This window comes from Oncorhynchus kisutch, linkage group LG29 (genome assembly GCF_002021735.2).
Source record: "Oncorhynchus kisutch isolate 150728-3 linkage group LG29, Okis_V2, whole genome shotgun sequence".
In the NCBI taxonomy this organism is placed as follows: Eukaryota; Metazoa; Chordata; class Actinopteri; order Salmoniformes; family Salmonidae; genus Oncorhynchus; species Oncorhynchus kisutch.
The window spans coordinates 43,071,338-43,094,796 of NC_034202.2; the positions used below are offsets into that span (position 1 = coordinate 43,071,338).

The 23,459-nt window shown below is 43.7% G+C and overlaps 1 protein-coding gene across 1 annotated transcript in view; it reads right to left on the reverse strand.

The window, feature by feature from the left end:
* The window catches only part of synj1 (synaptojanin 1), a 105,503-nt gene that overhangs the window by 60,761 nt on the left and 21,283 nt on the right, over positions 1-23,459 (reverse strand). The window contains exons 5-8 of the mRNA XM_031809095.1: positions 19,113-19,338; positions 17,964-18,047; positions 2,592-2,653; positions 499-595 (exon numbers count right to left, since the gene is read on the reverse strand). Of these exons, the coding sequence (XP_031664955.1) occupies positions 499-595; positions 2,592-2,653; positions 17,964-18,047; positions 19,113-19,338 (469 nt within the window). The remainder of the gene's footprint in view (positions 1-498; positions 596-2,591; positions 2,654-17,963; positions 18,048-19,112; positions 19,339-23,459) is intronic.

The window sequence follows — 23,459 nt, forward strand, 5'->3', positions numbered from 1 at the left end:
GGGTTATAGGGGTTAAGGGTTATAGGAGTTCAGGGTTAAGGGTTATAGGGGTTAAGGTTTATAGGGGTTAAGGGTTAAGGGTTAAGGGTTATAGGGGTTAAGGGTTATAGGGGTTAAGGGTTAAGGGTTATAGGGGTTAAGGGTTTTAGGGGTTAAGGGTTATAGGGGTTAAGGGTTATAGGAGGAGTTCAGGGTTAAGGGTTATAGGGGTTAAGGGTTATAGGAGGAGTTCAGGGTTAAGGGTTAAGGGTTAAGGGTTAAGGGTTAAGGGTTATAGGGGTTAAGGGTTATAGGAGGAGTTCAGGGTTAAGGGTTAAGGGTTATAGGGGTTAAGGGTTATAGGGGTTAAGGGTTATAGGGGTTAAGGGTTAAGGGTTATAGGGGTTAAGGGTTATAGGGGTTAAGGGTTATAGGGGTTAAGGGTTATAGGGGTTAAGGGTTATAGGGGTTAAGGGTTATAGGGGTTAAGGGTTAAGGGTTATAGGAGGGGTTATGTACCTGGAATGCTTTGCTGAGCATGTGTTCTCCCTCCTTCATGCCGAGCAGGTTGATGATCACCTGTTTCCCATACAGCCTCCTCAGAGCACTGAAGTGTCTGGAACACAGTCACATACACAGGTGAGATATCACTCCGGAACACAGTCACATACACAGGTGAGATATCACTCCGGAACACAGTCACATACACAGGTGAGATATCACTCCGGAACACAGTCACATACACAGGTGAGATATCACTCCGGAACACAGTCACATACACAGGTGAGATATCACTCTGGAACACAGTCACATACACAGGTGAGATATCACTCCCACAAACCCCCCCTCTCCCCCAGAAGGTGACACCCGAGAGTCAGATGCATTACGACATCATCAAAGGACACAGCCTCAGTGAAGACCCCACTACAGAGAAGCCCCACTCAGACAGAAGACCCCACTCAGACAGAAGCCCCCACTACAGAGAAGCCCTACTCAGACAGGGGATATTACAGGTGTAGGTAATGGTTAGCAGTCATAACAACCACCTTGTACACTGAACACAAATATAAAACACAACATGCAACAATTTCAAAGATTTTACTGAGCTACATTTCATATACGGAAATCAGTCAATTTAAATGAATTCATGAGGCCCTAATCTATGGATTTCACAACTGGGAATACAGATATACATCTGTTGGTTATGATGATGGTAGTGGATGAATGGCACGACAATGGGCCTCAGGATCTCGTCACAATATTTAAGTGTTTTCGTTGTCCGTAGCTTATGCCTGCCCATACCATAACCCCAGAGCTGGGTACCGCTCGCCCACACGACCCCATACACACAGTCTGCCACCTGCCCGGTACAGTTAAGAGCACACTTCTCCGTCGAAAGTAGCATTTTCCCCACTGAAGTCAGTTACAACGTGAAACTGCAGTCAGGTGAGCTTCCATGGTGAGGACGACGAGCATGCAGGTGAACTTCCCTGGTGAGGACGACGAGCACGCAGGTGAGCTTCCCTGAGACGATTTCTGACAGTTTGTGCAGAAATTCTTCATTTATACAAAACCCACAGTTTCATCAACTGTCCAGGTGGCTGGTCTCAGATGATCCCACAGGTGAAGAAGCTGGATGTGGAGGTCCTGGGTTGTCATGGTTACGCGTGGTCTGTGGTTGTGAGGCCGGTTGAATGTACTGACAAATTATCTAAAACAACGTTGGAGGCGGATTATGGTAGAGAAATGAACATTCAATTAACTGGCAACAGCTCTGGAGGACATTCCTACAGTCAGCACGCCAACTGAACGCTCCCTCAAAACTTGAGACATCTGTGGCTTTGCTTTGTGTGACAAAACTGCACATTTTAGAGTGGCCTTTTATTGTCCCCAGCACAAGGTGCACCTGTGTAATGATCATGCTGTTTAATCAGCTTTTTTTATATGCCACACCTGTCAGGTGGATGGATTATCTTGGAAAATCAGAATTACTCATGAACAGGGATGTAAACAAATGTATGCACAAAAAATGAGAGCAATACGCTTTTTGTACATTTGGGATCTTTTATTTCAAAAGATATTTCAGCTCATGAAACATGGACCCAAACACTTAACATGTTGCACATTTTTATTTCTATTCAGTAGAGTAGCATTTAGATCCTACTGCAGCCTTGCTAATGTCAACAAGACTAGAGTTTAATGTCTCTCTCTCTCTCTCTCTCTGTGACCTAGTAGAAGTAGACAGACACCCTATTCCCTCTGTAGTGCCCTATCCCCAATATGACTCTGGTCCAGAGTAGTGCACTATCCCCAATATGACTCTGGTCCAGAGTAGTGCACTATCCCCAATATGACTCTGGTCCAGAGTAGTGCACTATCCCCAATATAATTCTGGTCCAAAGTAGTGCACTATCCCCATTATGACTCTGGTCCAGAGTAGTGCACTATCCCCAATATGACTCTGGTCCAGAGTAGTGCACTATCCCCAAAATGATTCTGGTCCAGTATAAAGCTCACCATCCAGAGGGAAGGGGGGGGGTGTCTCCTCTCATCTCCTCTCACTACTGTGAGGTTTACGCAGCTAACAAGACTGAAGGAAACAGAATAATTACCTCTCAAAAGCCGGTGCGTTGGCCTCGTACCCTCTGGAGAGCTTGACGCGATGAGAGCCCACCTTTAGGAAAGAGAGAGAGAGACAGGGAGGGAGACAGGGAGGGAGACCGGCAGGGAATATTAACTAGGGATATTGTGTCAATTCTCTTGCGTTCAGTGTAAGCAGAGTCAGGGTATAATGCAGCAGTTTGGGCCACCTGGCTCGTTGCGAACTGTTTCTCTTCCTAACAAAGACAATCATTCATTTGCCAGAATTTTACATAATTATGACATAACATTGAAGGTTGTACAATGTAACAGGAATATTTAGACTGATGGATGCCACCCGTTAGATAAAATACGGAACAGTTACGTATTTCACTGAAAGAATAAACGTTTTGTTTTCGAAATGATAGTTTCCGGATTCGACCATATTAATGACCAAAGGCTCGTATTTCTGTGTGTTTATTATAATTAAGTCCATGATTTGATAGAGCAGTCTGACTGAGTGATGGTAGGCACCAGCAGGCTCGTAAGCATTCATTCAAACAGCACTTTCCTGCGATTGCGAGCAGGTCTTAGCAATGCTTGAATCACAGCGCTTTTTGTGACTTCAAGCCTATCAACTCCTGAGATTAGGCTGGCAATACTAAAGTGCCTATAAGAACCTCCAATAGTAAAAGGTTAATGAAATACAAATGGTATAGAGAGAAATAGTCCTATAATTCCTATAATAACTACAACCTAAAACTTCTTACCTGGGAATATTGAAGACTCATGTTAAAAGGAACCACCAGCTTTCATATGTTCTCATGTTCTGAGCAAGGAACTGAAACGTTAGCTTTCTTACATGGCACATATTGCACTTTTACTTTCTTCTCCAACACTTTGTTTTTAAATTGAACATGTTTCATTCTTTCTTTTTTTTTACTAAATAGATTTTATTTATGTATTATATTAAGTTAAAATAAATGGGTTCATTGTTCATTCAGTATTGTTGTAATTGTCATTATTAGAAAAATAATATAAAATATATATTTAAAAAAAATAATAATAATTCAACGGCTGATTAATCGGTAGTGGCTTTTTTGGGTCCTCCAATAATCGGTATTGGCGTTAAATTCTGAATGACCTCTTGTCAAAACAACATAAAAAAAAAAAAGACATGGTATCTAGAACAATATTTTTTTTAAACTATCTGAAACAAGCCACCTATGATTCCCCCATATGGCTGCTGCTTTTCTCCTAGCAATCTGGCCGTCCAGAATCATTACACCCATCCTTCTGCCTCTGAGATGAGCAAGTAGCATTTGGTCTATGGGGTATTCATGAAAAAGCATTCCAGCTGGTTGAGAGGAGGCCGAGAGCAAAGCTGTTCATCAAAGCAAAATGGTGGCTACTTTCGAAGAATCTCAAATATAAAAAATATATTTTTTATTTGTTTAAACACTATTTTGGTTACTACATGATTCCATATGTGTTATTTTATAGTTTTGATGTCTTCACTATTATTCTACAATGTAAAAAAAATTAAGAAAAACCCTTGAATGAGTGCATGTGTCCAAACTGTTGATTGGTACTGTATATACACATCTTTAATCAGGTTACAGACCAGTTAACGAGACCTAAGACCTCTAGACTTAGCGAGTGCAACAATATTAGCATTAGCTGGCTAGTTATTGGTTTAGTAACAGATGCTAGCAGTGTACTATATATATATATAGGGAATAGGGTGCCATAGGGCTCTGGTCTAAAGTAGTGCACTATATAGGGAATAGGGTACCATAGGGCTCTGGTCTATTTATTTATTTACTTTTCTGCTCTTCTGCACACCAATATCTCTACCTGTACATGACCATCTGATCTTTTATCACTCCAGTGTTAATCTGCAAAATTGTAATTATTTGCCTACCTCCTCATGCCTTTTGCACACATTGTATATAGACTCCCCCTTCGTTTTCTACTGTGTTATTGACTTGTTAATTGTTTACTCCATGTGTAACTCTTTGTTGTATGCTCACACTGCTATGCTTTATCTTGGCCAGGTCGCAGTTGCAAATGAGAACTTGTTCTCAACTAGCCTACCTGGTTAAATAAAGGTGTTCTCAACTAGCCTACCTGGTTAAATAAAGGTGTTCTCAACTAGCCTACCTGGTTAAATAAAGGTGTTCTCAACTAGCCTACCTGGTTAAATAAAGGTGTTCTCAACTAGCCTACCTGGTTAAATAAAGGTGTTCTCAACTAGCCTACCTGGTTAAATAAAGGTGTTCTCAACTAGCCTACCTGGTTAAATAAAGGTGTTCTCAACTAGCCTACCTGGTTAAATAAAGGTGAAATAAAAATAAAAATAAAAATAGGGAATAGGGTGCCATAGGGCTCTGGTCTAAAGTAGTGCACTATATAAGGAATAGGGTACCATAGGGCTCTGGTCTAAAGTAGTGCACTATATAGGGAATAGGGTGCCATAGGGCTCTGGTCTAAAGTAGTGCACTATATAGGGAATAGGGTGCCATAGGGCTCTGGTCTAAAGTAGTGCACTATATAGGGAATAGGGTACCATAGGGCTCTGGTCTAAAGTAGTGCACTATATAGGGAATAGGGTGCCATAGGGCTCTGGTCTAAAGTAGTGCACTATATAGGGAATAGGGTGGCATAGGGCTCTGGTCTAAAGTAGTGCACTATATAGGGAATAGGGTGCCATAGGGCTCTGGTCTAAAGTAGTGCACTATATAGGGAATAGGGTGCCATAGGGCTGTGGTCTAAAGTAGTGCACTATATAGGGAATAGGGTGGCATAGGGCTCTGGTCTAAAGTAGTGCACTATATAGGGAATAGGGTGCCATAGGGCTCTGGTCTAAAGTAGTGCACTATATAGGGAATAGGGTGCCATTTCAGCCTGGGTGTCTGTCACAGACAGAGGGGGACTGGCGTGTCCTAAGCAGGGGGAGGAAGCTCCTCCATTGTCCTGGTGTCTGTCAGAATCCGCATGCTATCTCTCTGGCTCCGCCTCAATCTGTCCATCTGTCCATCTGTCTCAATCTGTCCATCTGTCTCAATCTGTCCATCTGTCCGTTTCTACCTTACTGGCCTCTCTTTCCTTCTCTCATTTCTTGCACAGACTGAGTCACACTGAGTGAGTCACAGACGCAGCTAAGTACACACACACACACACACACACACACCTCACGCTCTCACTCCACACACGGGCATACACACACACGGACGCACACACACAGGCACACACACACACGGACGCACACACACACACACAGGGGCACACACACACACACACACACACAGGCACACACACACACAGGCAGACACACCGCACACAGGCGCACACACACACACACAGGCACACACCTCACGCTCTCACTCCAGACACGGGCACACACACACACAGGGGCACACCCTGACAGACTCAGAAGGGATATTGGTAAATGCTCCTTGAGGCTCTGTCTTCCCCCACTACGGGCCTCAGCCTGTTTCCCCCTCAGCCTCCTCCGTCAAATCAACACCATCCTTCCTCTCCCCTTTGCCTCAGGTAGGCGTACCTGAACATATGACTGTTTGTGTGTGATTTATCACCACCCATGTTCACAGTCATGCAGCTAGCCTGGGCTGGCATTACATCACCCTCTGCCTGTCCTCACAGTGCTTATTACAAGTCCCACTCCAGCTATTATTTTCCTGTTGAAATACAATACTCCAAGTACAAAGTACAGTCTAGTACACACACTTAAGGGTAACCAAAAATGTATATATGTTTTGAGCAAAATAGTGTTGTTGGTTTTTTTTGTTGGGGGGTGACACAGGTGCAGAATTCAAGGTTTGGCCATTGAAGGAGGAGGTCTGACTGTGAGTAAAACAATAGAGAATAAATTGAACACCTGGACAACCTATTGAGATGAGCCTCTTCAGTCAGTCAGCCAATAAACACGCTTCTAGGGAGGCTAGAGGTCTTGAATAATTAATGTGTTACACAGGAGGTTACCGTTACATTGTACAAGCCTAGAAACTGCACTGGACACACAGCCATGCTGCTGGAGTCTGTACAGCCATGGTTTACTGCACAGCCATGATTTACTGCACAGCCATGGTTTACTACACAGCCATGGTTTACTATACAGCCATGGTTTACTGCACAGCCATGGTTTACTATACAGCCATGGTTTACTATACAGCCATGGTTTACTGTACAGCCATGGTTTACTACACAGCCATGGTTTACTGTACAGCCATGGTTTACTGTACAGCCATGGTTTACTGTACAGCCATGGTTTACTATACAGCCATGGTTTACTACACAGCCATGGTTTACTACACAGCCATGGTTTACTACACAGCCATGGTTTACTACACAGCCATGGTTTACTACACAGCCATGGTTTACTATACAGCCATGGTTTACTACACAGCCATGGTTTACTACACAGCCATGGTTTACTATACAGCCATGGTTTACTACACAGCCATGGTTTACTACACAGCCATGGATTACTATACAGTCATGGTTTACTGCCCACAGCCATGGTTTACTACACAGCCATGGTTTACTACACAGCCATGGTTTACTGCCCACAGCCATGGATTACTACACAGCCATGGTTTACTACACAGCCATGGTTTACTGCCCACAGCCATGGATTACTATACAGTCATGGTTTACTACACAGCCATGGTTTACTGCCCACAGCCATGGTTTACTACACAGCCATGGTTTACTACACAGCCATGGTTTACTACACAGCCATGGTTTACTACACAGCCATGGTTTACTATACAGCCATGGTTTACTACACAGCCATGGTTTACTACACAGCCATGGTTTACTACACAGCCATGGTTTACTGCACAGCCATGGTTTACTGCACAGCCATGGTTTACTGCACAGCCATGGTTTACTGCACAGCCATGGTTTACTGCACAGCCATGGTTTACTACACAGCCATGGTTTACTACACAGCCATGGTTTACTGCACAGCCATGGTTTACTGCACAGCCATGGTTTACTGCACAGCCATGGTTTACTGCACAGCCATGGTTTACTGCACAGCCATGGTTTACTGCACAGCCATGGTTTACTGCACAGCCATGGTTTACTGCACAGCCATGGTTTACTGCACAGCCATGGTTTACTGCACAGCCATGGTTTACTGCACAGCCATGGTTTACTACACAGCCATGGTTTACTACACAGCCATGGTTTACTGTACAGCCATGGTTTACTGCACAGCCATGGTTTACTGCACAGCCATGGTTTACTGCACAGCCATGGTTTACTGCACAGCCATGGTTTACTGCACAGCCATGGTTTACTACACAGCCATGGTTTACTATACAGCCATGGTTTACTGTACAGCCATGGTTTACTGTACAGCCATGGTTTACTGTACAGCCATGGTTTACTGTACAGCCATGGTTTACTATACAGCCATGGTTTACTACACAGCCATGGTTTACTACACAGCCATGGTTTACTACACAGCCATGGTTTACTATACAGCCATGGTTTACTACACAGCCATGGTTTACTACACAGCCATGGTTTACTACACAGCCATGGTTTACTACACAGCCATGGATTACTATACAGTCATGGTTTACTGCCCACAGCCATGGTTTACTACACAGCCATGGTTTACTACACAGCCATGGTTTACTACACAGCCATGGTTTACTACACAGCCATGGTTTACTGCCCACAGCCATGGTTTACTACACAGCCATGGTTTACTACACAGCCATGGTTTACTGCCCACAGCCATGGATTACTATACAGTCATGGTTTACACAGCCATGGTTTACTGCCCACAGCCATGGTTTACTACACAGCCATGGTTTACTATGTAAACCCGGCGCCGACAGAGATGGCCGCCTCGCTTCGCGTTCCTAGGAAACTATGCAGTTTTTTGTTTTTTTACGTGTTATTTCTTACACTAGTACCCCAGGTCATCTTAGGTTTCATCACATACAGCCGAGAAGAACTACTGAATATAAGATCAGCGTCAACTCACCACCAGTACGACCAAGAATATGTTTTTCGCGATGCGGATCCTGTGTTCTGCCTTACAACCAGCGCCACGGGATGGTTCCCATGCAGCGACCCAAAAAAACGACTCAGAAAAAGAGGGAAACGAAGCGGTCTTCTGGTCAGACTCCGGAGACGGGCACATCGTGCACCACTCCCTAGCATTCTTCTTGCCAATGTCCAGTCTCTTGACAACAAGGTTGATGAAATCCGAGCAAGGGTAGCATTCCAGAGGGACATCAGAGACTGTAATGTTCTTTGCTTCACGGAAACGTGGCTCACCGGAGAGACGCAATCCGAAGCGGTGCAGCCAGCGGGTTTCTCCACGCATCGCGCGGACAGAAACGAACATCTTTCTGGTAAGAAGAGGGGCGGGGGCGTATGCATTATGGCCAACGTGACATGGTGTGATGAAAGAAACATACAGGAACTCAAATCCTTCTGTTCACCTGATTTAGAATTCCTCACAATCAAATGTAGACCGCATTATCTACCAAGAGAATTCTCTTCGATTATAATCACAGCCGTATATATCCCCCCCCAAGCAGACACATCGATGGCTCTGAACGAACTTTATTTAACTCTCTGCAAACTGGAAACGATTTATCCGGAGGCTGCATTCATTGTAGCTGGGGATTTTAACAAGGCTAATCTGAAAACAAGACTCCCTAAATTTTATCAGCATATCGATTGCGCAACCAGGGGTGGAAAGACCCTGGATCATTGTTACTCTAACTTCCGCGACGCATATAAGGCCCTGCCCCGCCCCCCTTTCGGAAAAGCTGACCACGACTCCATTTTGTTGATCCCTGCCTACAGACAGAAACTAAAACAAGAAGCTCCCACGCTGAGGTCTGTCCAACGCTGGTCCGACCAAGCTGACTCCACACTCCAAGACTGCTTCCATCACGTGGACTGGGAGATGTTTCGTATTGCGTCAGCCAACAACATTGACGAATACGCTGATTCGGTGTGCGAGTTCATTAGAACGTGCGTTGAAGATGTCGTTCCCATAGCAACGATTAAAACATTCCCCAACCAGAAACCGTGGATTGATGGCAGCATTCGTGTGGAACTGAAGGCGCGAACCACTGCTTTTAATCAGGGCAAGGTGTCTGGTAACATGACTGAATACAAACAGCGCAGCTATTCCCTCCGCAAGGCTATCAAACAAGCTAAGCGCCAGTACAGAGACAAAGTAGAATCTCAATTCAACGGCTCAGACACAAGAGGCATGTGGCAGGGTCTACAGTCAATCACGGACTACAGGAAGAAACCCAGCCCAGTCACGGACCAGGATGTCTTGCTCCCAGGCAGACTAAACAACTTTTTTGCCCGCTTTGAGGACAATACAGTGCCACTGACACGGCCTGCAACGAAAACATGCGGTCTCTCCTTCACTGCAGCCGAAGTGAGTAAGACATTTAAACGTGTTAACCCTCGCAAGGCTGCAGGCCCAGACGGCATCCCCAGCCGCGCCCTCAGAGCATGCGCAGACCAGCTGGCCGGTGTGTTTACGGACATATTCAACCAATCCCTATACCAGTCTGCTGTTCCCACATGCTTCAAGAGGGCCACCATTGTTCCTGTTCCCAAGAAAGCTAAGGTAACTGAGCTAAACGACTACCGCCCCGTAGCACTCACATCCGTCATCATGAAGTGCTTTGAGAGACTAGTCAAGGACCATATCACCTCCACCCTACCTGACACCCTTGACCCACTCCAATTTGCTTACCGCCCAAATAGGTCCACAGACGATGCAATCTCAACCACACTGCACACTGCCCTAACCCATCTGGACAAGAGGAATACCTATGTGAGAATGCTGTTCATCGACTACAGCTCGGCATTCAACACCATAGTACCCTCCAAGCTCGTCATCAAGCTCGAGACCCTGGGTCTCGACCCCGCCCTGTGCAACTGGGTACTGGACTTCCTGACGGGCCGCCCCCAGGTGGTGAGGGTAGGCAACAACATCTCCTCCCCGCTGATCCTCAACACTGGGGCCCCACAAGGGTGCGTTCTGAGCCCTCTCCTGTACTCCCTGTTCACCCACGACTGCGTGGCCACGCACGCCTCCAACTCAATCATCAAGTTTGCGGACGACACAACAGTGGTAGGCTTGATTACCAACAACGACGAGACGGCCTACAGGGAGGAGGTGAGGGCCCTCGGAGTGTGGTGTCAGGAAAATAACCTCACACTCAACGTCAACAAAACTAAGGAGATGATTGTGGACTTCAGGAAACAGCAGAGGGAACACCCCCCCATCCACATCGATGGAACAGTAGTGGAGAGGGTAGCAAGTTTTAAGTTCCTCGGCATACACATCACAGACAAACTGAATTGGTCCACTCACACAGACAGCATCGTGAAGAAGGCGCAGCAGCGCCTCTTCAACCTCAGGAGGCTGAAGAAATTCGGCTTGTCACCAAAAGCACTCACAAACTTCTACAGATGCACAATCGAGAGCATCCTGGCGGGCTGTATCACCGCCTGGTATGGCAACTGCACCGCCCTCAACCGTAAGGCTCTCCAGAGGGTAGTGAGGTCTGCACAACGCATCACCGGGGGCAAACTACCTGCCCTCCAGGACACCTACACCACCCGATGCTACAGGAAGGCCATAAAGATCATCAAGGACATCAACCACCCGAGCCACTGCCTGTTCACCCCGCTGTCATCCAGAAGGCGAGGTCAGTACAGGTGCATCAAAGCTGGGACCGAGAGACTGAAAAACAGCTTCTATCTCAAGGCCATCAGACTGTTAAACAGCCACCACTAACATTGAGTGGCTACTGCCAACACACTGTCAATGCCACTGACTCTACTCCAGCCACTTTAATCATGGGAATTGATGGGAAATGATGTAAATATATCACTAGCCACTTTAAACAATGCTACCTTATATAATGTTACTTACCCTACATTATTCATCTCATATGCATACGTAGATACTGTACTCTATATCATCGACTGCATCCTTATGTAATACATGTATCACTAGCCACTTTAACTATGCCACTTGGTTTACATACTCATCTCATATGTATATACTGTACTCGATATCATCTACTGTATCTTGCCTATGCTGCTCTGTACCATCACTCATTCATATATCCTTATGTACATATTCTTTATCCCCTTACACTGTGTATAAGACAGTAGGTTTTTTTGGAATTGTTAGTTAGATTACTTGTTCGTTATTACTGCATTGTTGGAACTAGAAGCACAAGCATTTCGCTACACTCGCATTAACATCTGCTAACCATGTGTATGTGACAAATAAATTTGATTTGATTTGATTTATACAGCCATGGTTTACTATACAGCCATGGTTTACTATACAGCCATGGTTTACTATACAGCCATGGTTTACTACACAGCCATGGTTTACTACACAGCCATGGTTTACTACACAGCCATGGTGCTGGATCCTTCACTGAGACTTTTGTTTTGCTGCTACTAGAAACCTGTCCCGGGGATGTTCTTGTACATCAAACTGCCTCACGCTACAGAAACAGGAGATGGGCTCCTGCCCTGTGGGCCGTTCTGGCTCGGACAAGGCTACTTACAACTTACTACCAAAGTAACCTTGTCCCCTGGCTAAATTGCCAGAGAGACAGCTGATGGAAGGGATTACTACCAAAGCCTCTTCCGGTAGCCTGGTGGTTCAGCCTGTTTTTATCAGCCAACTCCTCTCGGTGTCCATTCATTGTTATGTAATGGCTTGTCTACCATAGAAGAAGTTGTCTCTCTGTATGGCTTGTCTACCATAGAATAAGTTGTCTCTCTGTATGACTTGTCTACCATAGAAGAAGTTGTCTCTCTGTATGGCTTGTCTACCATAGAAGAAGCTGTCTCCATGTGTGACTCATCTACCATAGAAGAAGTTGTCAAACCCCTCCAGTCTCCTCCTCACACTACAGTGCCTCCAGAAAGTACTCACACCCCTTAACTTATTCCACATTTTGTTGTGTTACAGCCTGAATTCAAAACGGATTAAATACATTTTCTCACGACCCTATCGTCACACAATACGCCATAACGACGTCACAATACGCCATAACGACGTCACAATACGCCATAACGACGTCACAATACGCCATAACGACGTCACAATACGCCATAACGGCGTCACAATATTCCATAACGACGTCACAATACGCCATAACGACGTCACAATACGCCACAACGGCGTCACAATATTCCATAATGACGTCACAATACGCCATAACGGCGTCACAATATTCCATAACGACATCACAATAAGCCATAACAATACGCCATAACGGCGTCACAATATTCCATAATGACGCCACAACATTCCATAATGACGTCACAATACTCCATAATGACGTCACAATATTCCATAATGACGTCACAATACTCCATTACTCCATAATGACGTCACAATATTCCATAATGACGTCACAATACTCCATAATGGCGTCACAATATTCCATAATGACGTCACAATATTCCATAATGACGTCACAATATTCCATAATGACGTCACAATATTCCATAATGACGTCACAATATTCCATAATGACGTCACAATATTCCATAATGACGTCACAATATTCCATAATGACGTCACAATATTCCATAATGACGTCACAATATTCCATAATGACGTCACAATATTCCATAATGACGTCACAATATTCCATAATGACGTCACAATATTCCATAATGACGTCACAATATTCCATAATGACGTCACAATATTCCATAATGACGTAATACTTGAACATTTATTGAAAATGAAATTCAGAAATAACTCATTTACATAAGTATTCACATGCCTGAGTCTATACTTGTAGAAGCACCTTTGGCAGCGATTACAGCTGTGTCTTTCTGGGTGAGTCTCTAAGAGCTTTCCACACCTGGATTGTGCAACATTTGCCCATTATTCTTTTCAAAATTCTTCAAACTCTTGTCAAATTGCTTGTTGATCATTGCTAGACAACCATTTTCAGGTCTTGTCATAGATTTATGTCAAAACTGTAAAAAAATAAAAATTGTAACAAACTATTGAAAACGCTATTGTGTTATTTAAAATAAAAATCGTAATCGAATGTTACCGTAGACCGTCATAAAGATAAACCAAATTATTAAAACATTTGCGATAATATATATGATACGTATGAATTACCCTTTTAGAATGTTGAAGTATGAATTACACTTTTAGAATGTTGAAGTATGAATTACACTTTTAGAATGTTGAAGTATGAATTACCCTTTTAGAATGTTGAAGTATGAATTACCCTTTTAGAATGTTGAATTACCCTTTTAGAATGTTGAAGTATGAATTACACTTTTAGAATGTTGAAGTATGAATGACCCTTTTAGAATGTTGCAGTCTGACTGCTCATTAGCTTGACTGGGGGGGGGGGGTCCCTCGAGGCCCAGTGGTTTTACTATTTAGTACATTTATACTCCTGATTTTATTTAAGTTTGCCATAACAAAGGGTTTGTATACTTATTGACTCAAAACATTTCATATTTTCATTTGTAAATAATTAGTATAAAAAAAATGTGTCAAAACATAATTCTACTTTTGACATTACGGGGTATTGTCTGTGTGACACAATATCTCAATGTAATCCGTTTTTTAATTCAGGCTGTAACACAATACAACGTGAAAAAAAGTTAAAATGTGTGAATACTTTCTGAAGGTAACTTTCAGTGACGGATGGTATTAGCGGAACAGCTCTCTGCCATGTTGGTTTCTATCCACGTAGCGACACACAAAAAAACAGCCTGTTGATGAGAAGGTCGAAGGAGAATGGCAAGGAACCGTGCAAGATAACAAGCAAGGCCACAAACAGGCAAATAATGGCGCAGTAACAACAGTTGTGAACAGAACGACATTTTGGAACCCACAACAACACATGGGCGATTGCATCAGACTACCACAACTTGTTCCACTCCTATCAGCTAAAAACAAGAAGAAGTGGCTCCAGTGGACACGTGATCACCAACACTGAAAAATAGCATGTTGCGTCGTGCTGATGGCAGAGTAAGGATTTGGCATAAGCAGCATGAGTCCATGGCCCCATCTTGTCTGTTGTCAACAGTACAGGCTGGTGGTGGTGGTGTAATGGTGAGGGGAATGTGTTCCTGCCACACGTTAGGTTCCTTGATACCAATTTGAGCAACATTTCCACACCCCGAAGAATTCAGGCTGTTGTGGAGGCAAATGTGGGTCCGACATGGTACTAAATGGGTGTATCTAATAAACTGGCCACTGTGTGTATATTTAGAAAAGGATCAGCCAGCCCAATGTTAACCTACACTACCGTTCAACAGTTTGGGGTCACTTAGAAATGTCCTTGTTTTTGAAAGAAAAGCAAGTTTTTTGGCCATTAAAATAACATCAGCAATACAGTGTAGACATTGTTAATGTTGTAAATGACTATTGTAGCTGGAAACGGCAGATTTTTTATGCAATATCTACATAGGCGTCAAGAGGTCCATTATCAGCAACCATCACTCGTGTTCCAATGGCACGTTGTGTTAGCTAATCCAAGTTTATCATTTTAAAAGGCTAATTGATCATTAGAAAACCGTTTTGAGGCCTCCCGGGTGGCGCAGTGGTTAAGGGCGCTGTACTGCAGTGCCACCTGTGTCATCAGAGTCCCTGGCTCTGTCGTAAACCGGCCGCGACCTGGAGGTCCGTGGGGCGATGCACAATTGGCCTAGCGTCGTCCGGGTTAGGGAGGGCTTGGTCGGTAGGGGTGTCCTTGTCTCATCGCGCACCAGCGACTCCTGTGGCAGGCCGGGCGCAGTGCATGCTAACCAAGGTGGCCAGGTGCACGGTGTAAGAAGCAGTGCGGCTTGCTTGGGTTGTGTATCGGAGGACGCATGACTTTCAACCTTCGTCTCTCCTGAGCCCGTACGGGAGTTGTAGCGATGAGACAAGATAGTAGCTACTACAACAATTGGATACCATGAAATTGGGGAGAAAAAGGGGTAAAATTTAAAATTTAAAAAAGCCTTTTGCAATAATGTTAGCACAGCTGAAAACTGTTGTTCTGATTAAATAATCAATAAAACTGGCCTTCTTTAGACTAGTTGAGTATCTGGAGCATCAGCATGTGGGTTCGATTACAGGCTCAAAATGGCCAGAAACAAAGAACTTTCTTCTGAAACTTGTCAGTCTATTCTTGTTCTGGGAAATGAAGGCTATTCCATGCGAGAAATTGCCAAGAAACTGAAGATCTTGTACAACACTGTGTACTACTCCCTTCACAGAACAGCACAGACGGGCTCTAACCAGAATAGAAAAAGGAGTGGGAGGCCCCGGTGCACAACTGAGCAAGAGGACAAGTACATTAGTGTCTAGTTTGAGAAACAGAGGCCTCACAAGTCCTCAACTGGCAGCTTTATTAAATAGTACCCGCAAAACACTAGTCTCAACGTCAACAGTGTAGAGGCGACTCCAGGATGCTGGCCTTCCGCTGCAAAGAAACCTATACTAAAGGACACCAATAAGAAGAAGAGACTTGCTTGGGCCAAGAAACACGAGCAATGGTCATTAGAACGGTGAAAATCTGTCTTTTGGTCTGATGAGTCCAAATTTGAGATTTTTGGTTCCAACCGCTGTGTCTTTGTGAGAGGCAGAGTAGGTGAAGGGATGATCGCCACATGTGTGGTTTCCACCGTGAAGCATGGAGGAGGAGGAGGTGTGATGGTGCTTTGCTGGTGACTGTGATTTATTTCGAATTCAAGGCATGGCTACCACAGCATTCTTTTGCAATACGCCATACCATCTGGTTTGCGCTTAGTGGGACTATAATTTGTTTTCAACAGGACAATGACCCAACACACCTTCAGGTTTTATAAAGGCTATTTGGCCAAGAAGGAGAGTGATGGAGTGCTGCATCAGATGACCTGGCCTCCACAATCACCCAACCTCAACCCAGTTGAGATGGTTTGGGGTGTATTGGACCGCAGAGTGAAGGAAAAGCAGCCAACAAGTGCTCAGAATTTGTGGGAACTCCTTCAAGACTGTTGGAAAATTATTCCAGGTGAAGCTGGTTGAGAGAATGCCAAGAGTGTGCAAAGCTGTCATTACGGCAAAAAGTGGCTACTTTAAAGAATCTAAAATATATTTTCATTTGTTTAACCTCACTAGGGTAGGGGGCACTATTTTCACCTCCGGATGAAAAGAGTGCCCAAAGTAAACTGCCTGCTACTCAGACCTAGAAGCTAGGATATGCATATACAGTGGGGCAAAAAAGTATTTAGTCAGCCACCAATTGTGCAAGTTCTCCTACTTAAAAAGATGAGAGAGGCCTGTAATTTTCATCATAGGTACACTTCAACTATAACAGACAAAATGAGGGAAAAAAAATCCTGAAAATTACATTGTAGGATTTTTAATGAATTTATTTGCAAATTATTCCGGTTGAAATATTATCGATTATTTAGGCAAAAAAAAAACCTGAGGATTGATTATAAACATCGTTTGACATGTCTCTACAAACTTTACCAATACTATTTGGAATTTTCGTCTGCCTGTTGTGACCGCATTTGAGCCATTGGATTACTGAAAAATGCGCGCCAACAAAATAGAGGTTTTTGGATATAAAGAGGAACTTTATCGAACAAAACAAACATTTATTGTGTAACTGGGAGTCTTTTGAGTGCAACTATACGAAGATCAAAGGTAAGTGATTCATTTTATTGCTATTTCTGACTTTTGTGACTAATCTACTTGGCTGGTAACTGTATGTAATGTTTTGTGTGCTGGGCGCTGTCCTCAGATAATCGCATGGTTTGCTTTCGCCGTAAAGCCTTTTTGAAATCTGACACAACGGCTGGATTAACAACAAGTTAAGCTTTATTTATTATACTTGTGATTTCATGAAAGTTAAATATTTATAATAATTTAATTTGAATTTGGCGCTATGCAATTTCACCGGATGTTGGCCGGTGAACCCTATAGAGGCTAACACTTTTTTGGTTACTACATGATTCCATGTGTGTTAATTCATAGTGTTGATGTCTTCACTATTATTCTACAATGTAGAAAATAGTAAAAAATTAAGAAAAACCCTGGAATGAGTAGGTGTGTCCAAACTGTTGACTGGTACTGTGTATAGTCAGGTTAAAGAACACATTCTTTTTTTCAATGACAGCCTAAGAACAGTGTGTTAACTGCCTTGTTCAGGGGGAGAATGACAGATTTGTACCTTGTCAGCTCGGGGATTTGAACTTGCAACCTTCCGATTACTAGTCCAATATAGTTTGAGTGCCCGATCCTACTGAAGTCAATATTTACAGCGATCCTACTGAAGTCAATATTTACAGCTTCCATATTATTGTCAGGTGCAGACCCATCGTCCTACCTGTATTCCTGGTTGCTCCCAGAACAGAGGGATGGAACCACGGATCTGGATGAAGGAAGACACCTGGTCATCCAGGAAGATCACCTGCAGACAGAAGAAGAAGAAGGAAGAAAACAGAAGAAGACAAAAGAAGAAGGTGACAGACGAAGACAGAAGGAGAAGAAGACAGAAGAAGAAGAAGAAGACAGAAGAAGACAGAAGAAGAAGAAGACAGAAGAAGACAGAAGAAGACAAGGAGAACAATACTTTAGTCATCCATAGAAGACGGTCATTTGTCTCCCAGGTCCTCCGACATACATTTATTTACTTTTTATTTTTTAACCCTTTATTTAACTAGTCAAGTCAGTTTAAGAACACATTCTTAATTACAATGACGGCCTAGGAACAGTGGGTTAACTGCCTTGTTCAGGGGGCAGAACGACAGATGTTTACCTTGTCTGCTCGGGGAATCGATCCAGCAACCTTTCAGTTCCTGGCCCAAACGCTCTAACCACTAGGCTACCTGCCGCCCCTACACTCTAACCACTAGGCTACCTGCCGCCCCTCCACTCTAACCACTAGGCTACCTGCCGCCCCTACACTCTAACCACTAGGCTACCTGCCGCCCCTACACTCTAACCACTAGGCTACCTGTCTCCTCTACACTCTAACCACTAGGCTACCTGCCTCCCCTACACTCTAACCACTAGGCTACCTGCCTCCCCTACACTCTAACCACTAGGCTACCTGCCGCCCCTACACTCTAACCACTAGGCTACCCTGCCACCCCTACACTCTAACCACTAGGCTACCTGCCGCCCCATACTATAGTCAAATAGATATGCATGGACGCACAGACTCAGACACTAGGCTGGAGTGCCGAGAGAAACGTTAGTTATTCCCTTCTGTAATTGTTGTGATTAAGGTTGGTATAAAATGAAATATGAATACATAGGACAGTGTTAATGTTGATATTACAGATAGATGGGCATGATTATTCGAATATCAGAGCGGAAGTTAGTATTCGATTAATTGGGAGAGTATACCTTTTTTTTAGATCATTACAAAGCCTGTAGGAAACTATGTGACATTGCTACAATAGACCATTTACATTTAAAAACAAACATTTTTATGACAGTGTTTTTTATGTCTCCCTCCCACGAGACCTACCTGTTCAGTCTCTACGAAGTTGGCCACCTGTCCGTCATCGTTGGCCCCTCGGACGTTGAAGCGCGTCCCGGCCCTCTCTGAGCTGAGGCGGGAGATGACGCAGGCCTTGGCCTGTTTGTGACCTGCGTAGATCGTCCTGATCTCCACCCCGCCGCACATCAACCTCAACAACCAGTCATCACAGTTCACACCGTAGTGCTTTAGGTGAAGATGAAGGGACTGGTTCCTAGGGGAGACGAGATACACGTCAACCAACTACACACCAGGTGCATGTCATAAGAGCCATGATGCACTAAGCGCAACGACAGCAGATCAGCCACACTATGAGACGGCATAGGAGGTGCAAAGTGAGCTTTAGGATAATGAGGTGGAATATGAGCTGCAATAATGAGGTGCAATATGAGCATTAGGATAATGAGGTGCGATATGAGCTATGATTATGAGGTGCAATATGAGCATTAGGATAATGAGGTGCGATATGAGCTTTAGGATAATGAGGTGCGATAATGAGGTGCAATATGAGCTATGATTATGAGGTGCAATATGTACATTAGGATAATGAGGTGCGATGTGAGCTATGATTATGAGGTGCAATATGTGCATTAGGATAATGAGGTGCGATATGAGCTTTAGGATAATGAGGTGCGATAATGAGGTGCAATATGTGCATTAGGATAATGAGGTGCGATATGAGCTATGATGAGGTGCAATATGTACATTAGGATAATGAGGTGCGATATGAGCTATGATTATGAGGTGCAATATGTGCATTAGGATAATGAGGTGTGATATGAGCTATGATTATGAGGTGCAATATGTGCATTAGGATAATGAGGTGTGATATGAGCTATGATTATGAGGTGCAATATGTGCATTAGGATAATGAGGTGCGATATGAGCTATGATTATGAGGTACAACATGTACATTAGGATAATGAGGTGCGATATGAGCTTTAGGATAATGAGGTGCAATATGCTCTGCAATAATGAGGTACAATATGAGCTTTAGGATAATGAGGTGCAATATGCGCTGCAATAATGAGGTGCAATATGAAAGGGGATACCTAGTCAGTTGTACAACAATGCAATCAACTGAAATGTGTTGCTAGGGTTACGAGGTACAATATGATGTGTACGGTGCAATAATACGACTTGGATTGAGAAAATAAATCATTTGTATTGTGGTTTCCATTTTAGTGACTGAACAGATGCTCTCATCCTGTCAGTGCATTCATCTGAAAGTAGCAGCAGCAAGACGAGACTAGGTAGGACCTAGGATAGGACTAGGTTAGGACTAGGTAGGACCTAGGTTTGGACTAGGTAGGACCTAGATTAGGACTAGGTTAGGACTAGGTAGGACCTAGGTTTGGACTAGGTAGGACCAGATAAGGACTAGGTTAGGACTAGGTAGGAACTAGGTTTGGACTAGGTAGGAACCAGGTTAGGACTAGGTAGGACCTAGGTTAGAACTAGGTAGGACCAGATAAGGACTAGGTTAGGACTAGGTAGGAACTAGGTTAAGACCAGGTTAGGACCAGGTTAGAAGTAGGTAGAAACTAGGGTAGGAACTAGGTTAGGACTAGGAAGGAAGTAGATTAGGACCAGGTAAACCAGGTAAGGGCTAGGTAAACCAGGTAAGGGCTATGTAGACCAGGTAAGGACTAGGTAAACCAGGTAAGGGCTAGGTAGACCAGGTAGACCAGGTAGGGACTAGGTAAACCAGGTAAGGGCTAGGTAGACCAGGTAGACCAGGTATGGACTAGGTAAACCAGGTAAGGGCTAGGTAGACCAGGTAAGGACTAGGCAGACCAGGAAAGGACTAGGTAGACCAGGAAAGGACTAGGTAGACCAGGAAAGGACTAGGTAGACCGGGAAAGGACTAGGTAGACCTGGCAAGGACTAGGTAGACCAGGAAAGGACTAGGTAGACCAGGTAAGGACTAGGTAGACCAGGTAAGGACTAGGTAGACCAGGTAAGGACTAGGTAGACCAGGTAAGGACTAGATATGGACTAGTAAGACATCATACTCAATCACTTTCAGCGAAACACTTCTCTGATTCTCAGAATATAAAACAGCTTCTTCTGGTGGGACAATTACATTTTTATACTCACAATATTAAAGTATATATATATATATATATATATAAAAAATGTGTTCCACTTCCCACCAGAAGAGGTTAGTATATAATGTGTTCCACTCCCCACCAGAAGAGGTTAGTATATATAATGTGTTCCACTCCCCACCAGAAGAGGTTAGTATATATAATGTGTTCCACTCCCCACCAGAAGAGGTTAGTATATATAATGTGTTCCACTCCCCACCAGAAGAGGTTAGTATATATAATGTGTTCCACTCCCCACCAGAAGAGGTTAGTATATAATGTGTTCCACTCCCCACCAGAAGAGGTTAGTATATAATGTGTTCCACTCCCCACCAGAAGAGGTTAGTATATAATGTGTTCCACTCCCCACCAGAAGAGGTTAGTATATAATGTGTTCCACTCCCCACCAGAAGAGGTTAGTATATAATGTGTTCCACTCCCCACCAGAAGAGGTTAGTATATATAATGTGTTCCACTCCCCACCAGAAGAGGTTAGTATATAATGTGTTCCACTCCCCACCAGAAGAGGTTAGTATATATAATGTGTTCCACTTCCCACCAGAAGAGGTTAGTATATAATGTGTTCCACTCCCCACCAGAAGAGGTTAGTATATATAATGTGTTCCACTCCCCACCAGAAGAGGTTAGTATATATAATGTGTTCCACTCCCCACCAGAAGAGGTTAGTATATATAATGTGTTCCACTCCCCACCAGAAGAGGTTAGTATATATAATGTGTTCCACTCCCCACCAGAAGAGGTTAGTATATAATGTGTTCCACTCCCCACCAGAAGAGGTTAGTATATAATGTGTTCCACTCCCCACCAGAAGAGGTTAGTATATAATGTGTTCCACTCCCCACCAGAAGAGGTTAGTATATAATGTGTTCCACTCCCCACCAGAAGAGGTTAGTATATAATGTGTTCCACTCCCCACCAGAAGAGGTTAGTATATATAATGTGTTCCACTCCCCACCAGAAGAGGTTAGTATATGTGTTCCACTCCCCACCAGAAGAGGTTAGTATATAATGTGTTCCACTCCCCACCAGAAGAGGTTAGTATATAATGTGTTCCACTCCCCACCAGAAGAGGTTAGTATATAATGTGTTCCACTCCCCACCAGAAGAGGTTAGTATATATAATGTGTTCCACTCCCCACCAGAAGAGGTTAGTATATGTGTTCCACTCCCCACCAGAAGAGGTTAGTATATAATGTGTTCCACTCCCCACCAGAAGAGGTTAGTATATAATGTGTTCCACTCCCCACCAGAAGAAGAGGTTAGTATATATAATGTGTTCCACTTCCCACCAGAAGAAGAGGTTAGTATATATAATGTGTTCCACTCCCCACCAGAAGAAGAGGTTAGTATATGTGTTCCACTCCCCACCAGAAGAAGAGGTTAGTATATATAATGTGTTCCACTCCCCACCAGAAGAGGTTAGTATATGTGTTCCACTCCCCACCAGAAGAAGAGGTTAGTATAAAATGTGTTCCACTCCCCACCAGAAGAAGAGGTTAGTATATAATGTGTTCCACTCCCCACCAGAAGAAGAGGTTAGTATATATAATGTGTTCCACTTCCCACCAGAAGAGGTTAGTATATAATGTGTTCCACTCCCCACCAGAAGAAGAGGTTAGTATATATAATGTGTTCCACTCCCCACCAGAAGAGGTTAGTATATATAATGTGTTCCACTCCCCACCAGAAGAAGAGGTTAGTATATATAATGTGTTCCACTCCCCACCAGAAGAGGTTAGTATATATAATGTGTTCCACTCCCCACCAGAAGAAGAGGTTAGTATATATAATGTGTTCCACTCCCCACCAGAAGAAGAGGTTAGTATATATAATGTGTTCCACTCCCCACCAGAAGAGGTTAGTATATGTGTTCCACTCCCCACCAGAAGAAGAGGTTAGTATATATAATGTGTTCCACTCCCCACCAGAAGAAGAGGTTAGTATATATAATGTGTTCCACTCCCCACCAGAAGAAGAGGTTAGTATATAATGTGTTCCACTCCCCACCAGAAGAAGAGGTTAGTATATAATGTGTTCCACTCCCCACCAGAAGAAGAGGTTAGTATATATAATGTGTTCCACTTCCCACCAGAAGAGGTTAGTATATATAATGTGTTCCACTCCCCACCAGAAGAGGTTAGTATATGTGTTCCACTCCCCACCAGAAGAAGAGGTTAGTATATAATGTGTTCCACTCCCCACCAGAAGAAGAGGTTAGTATATA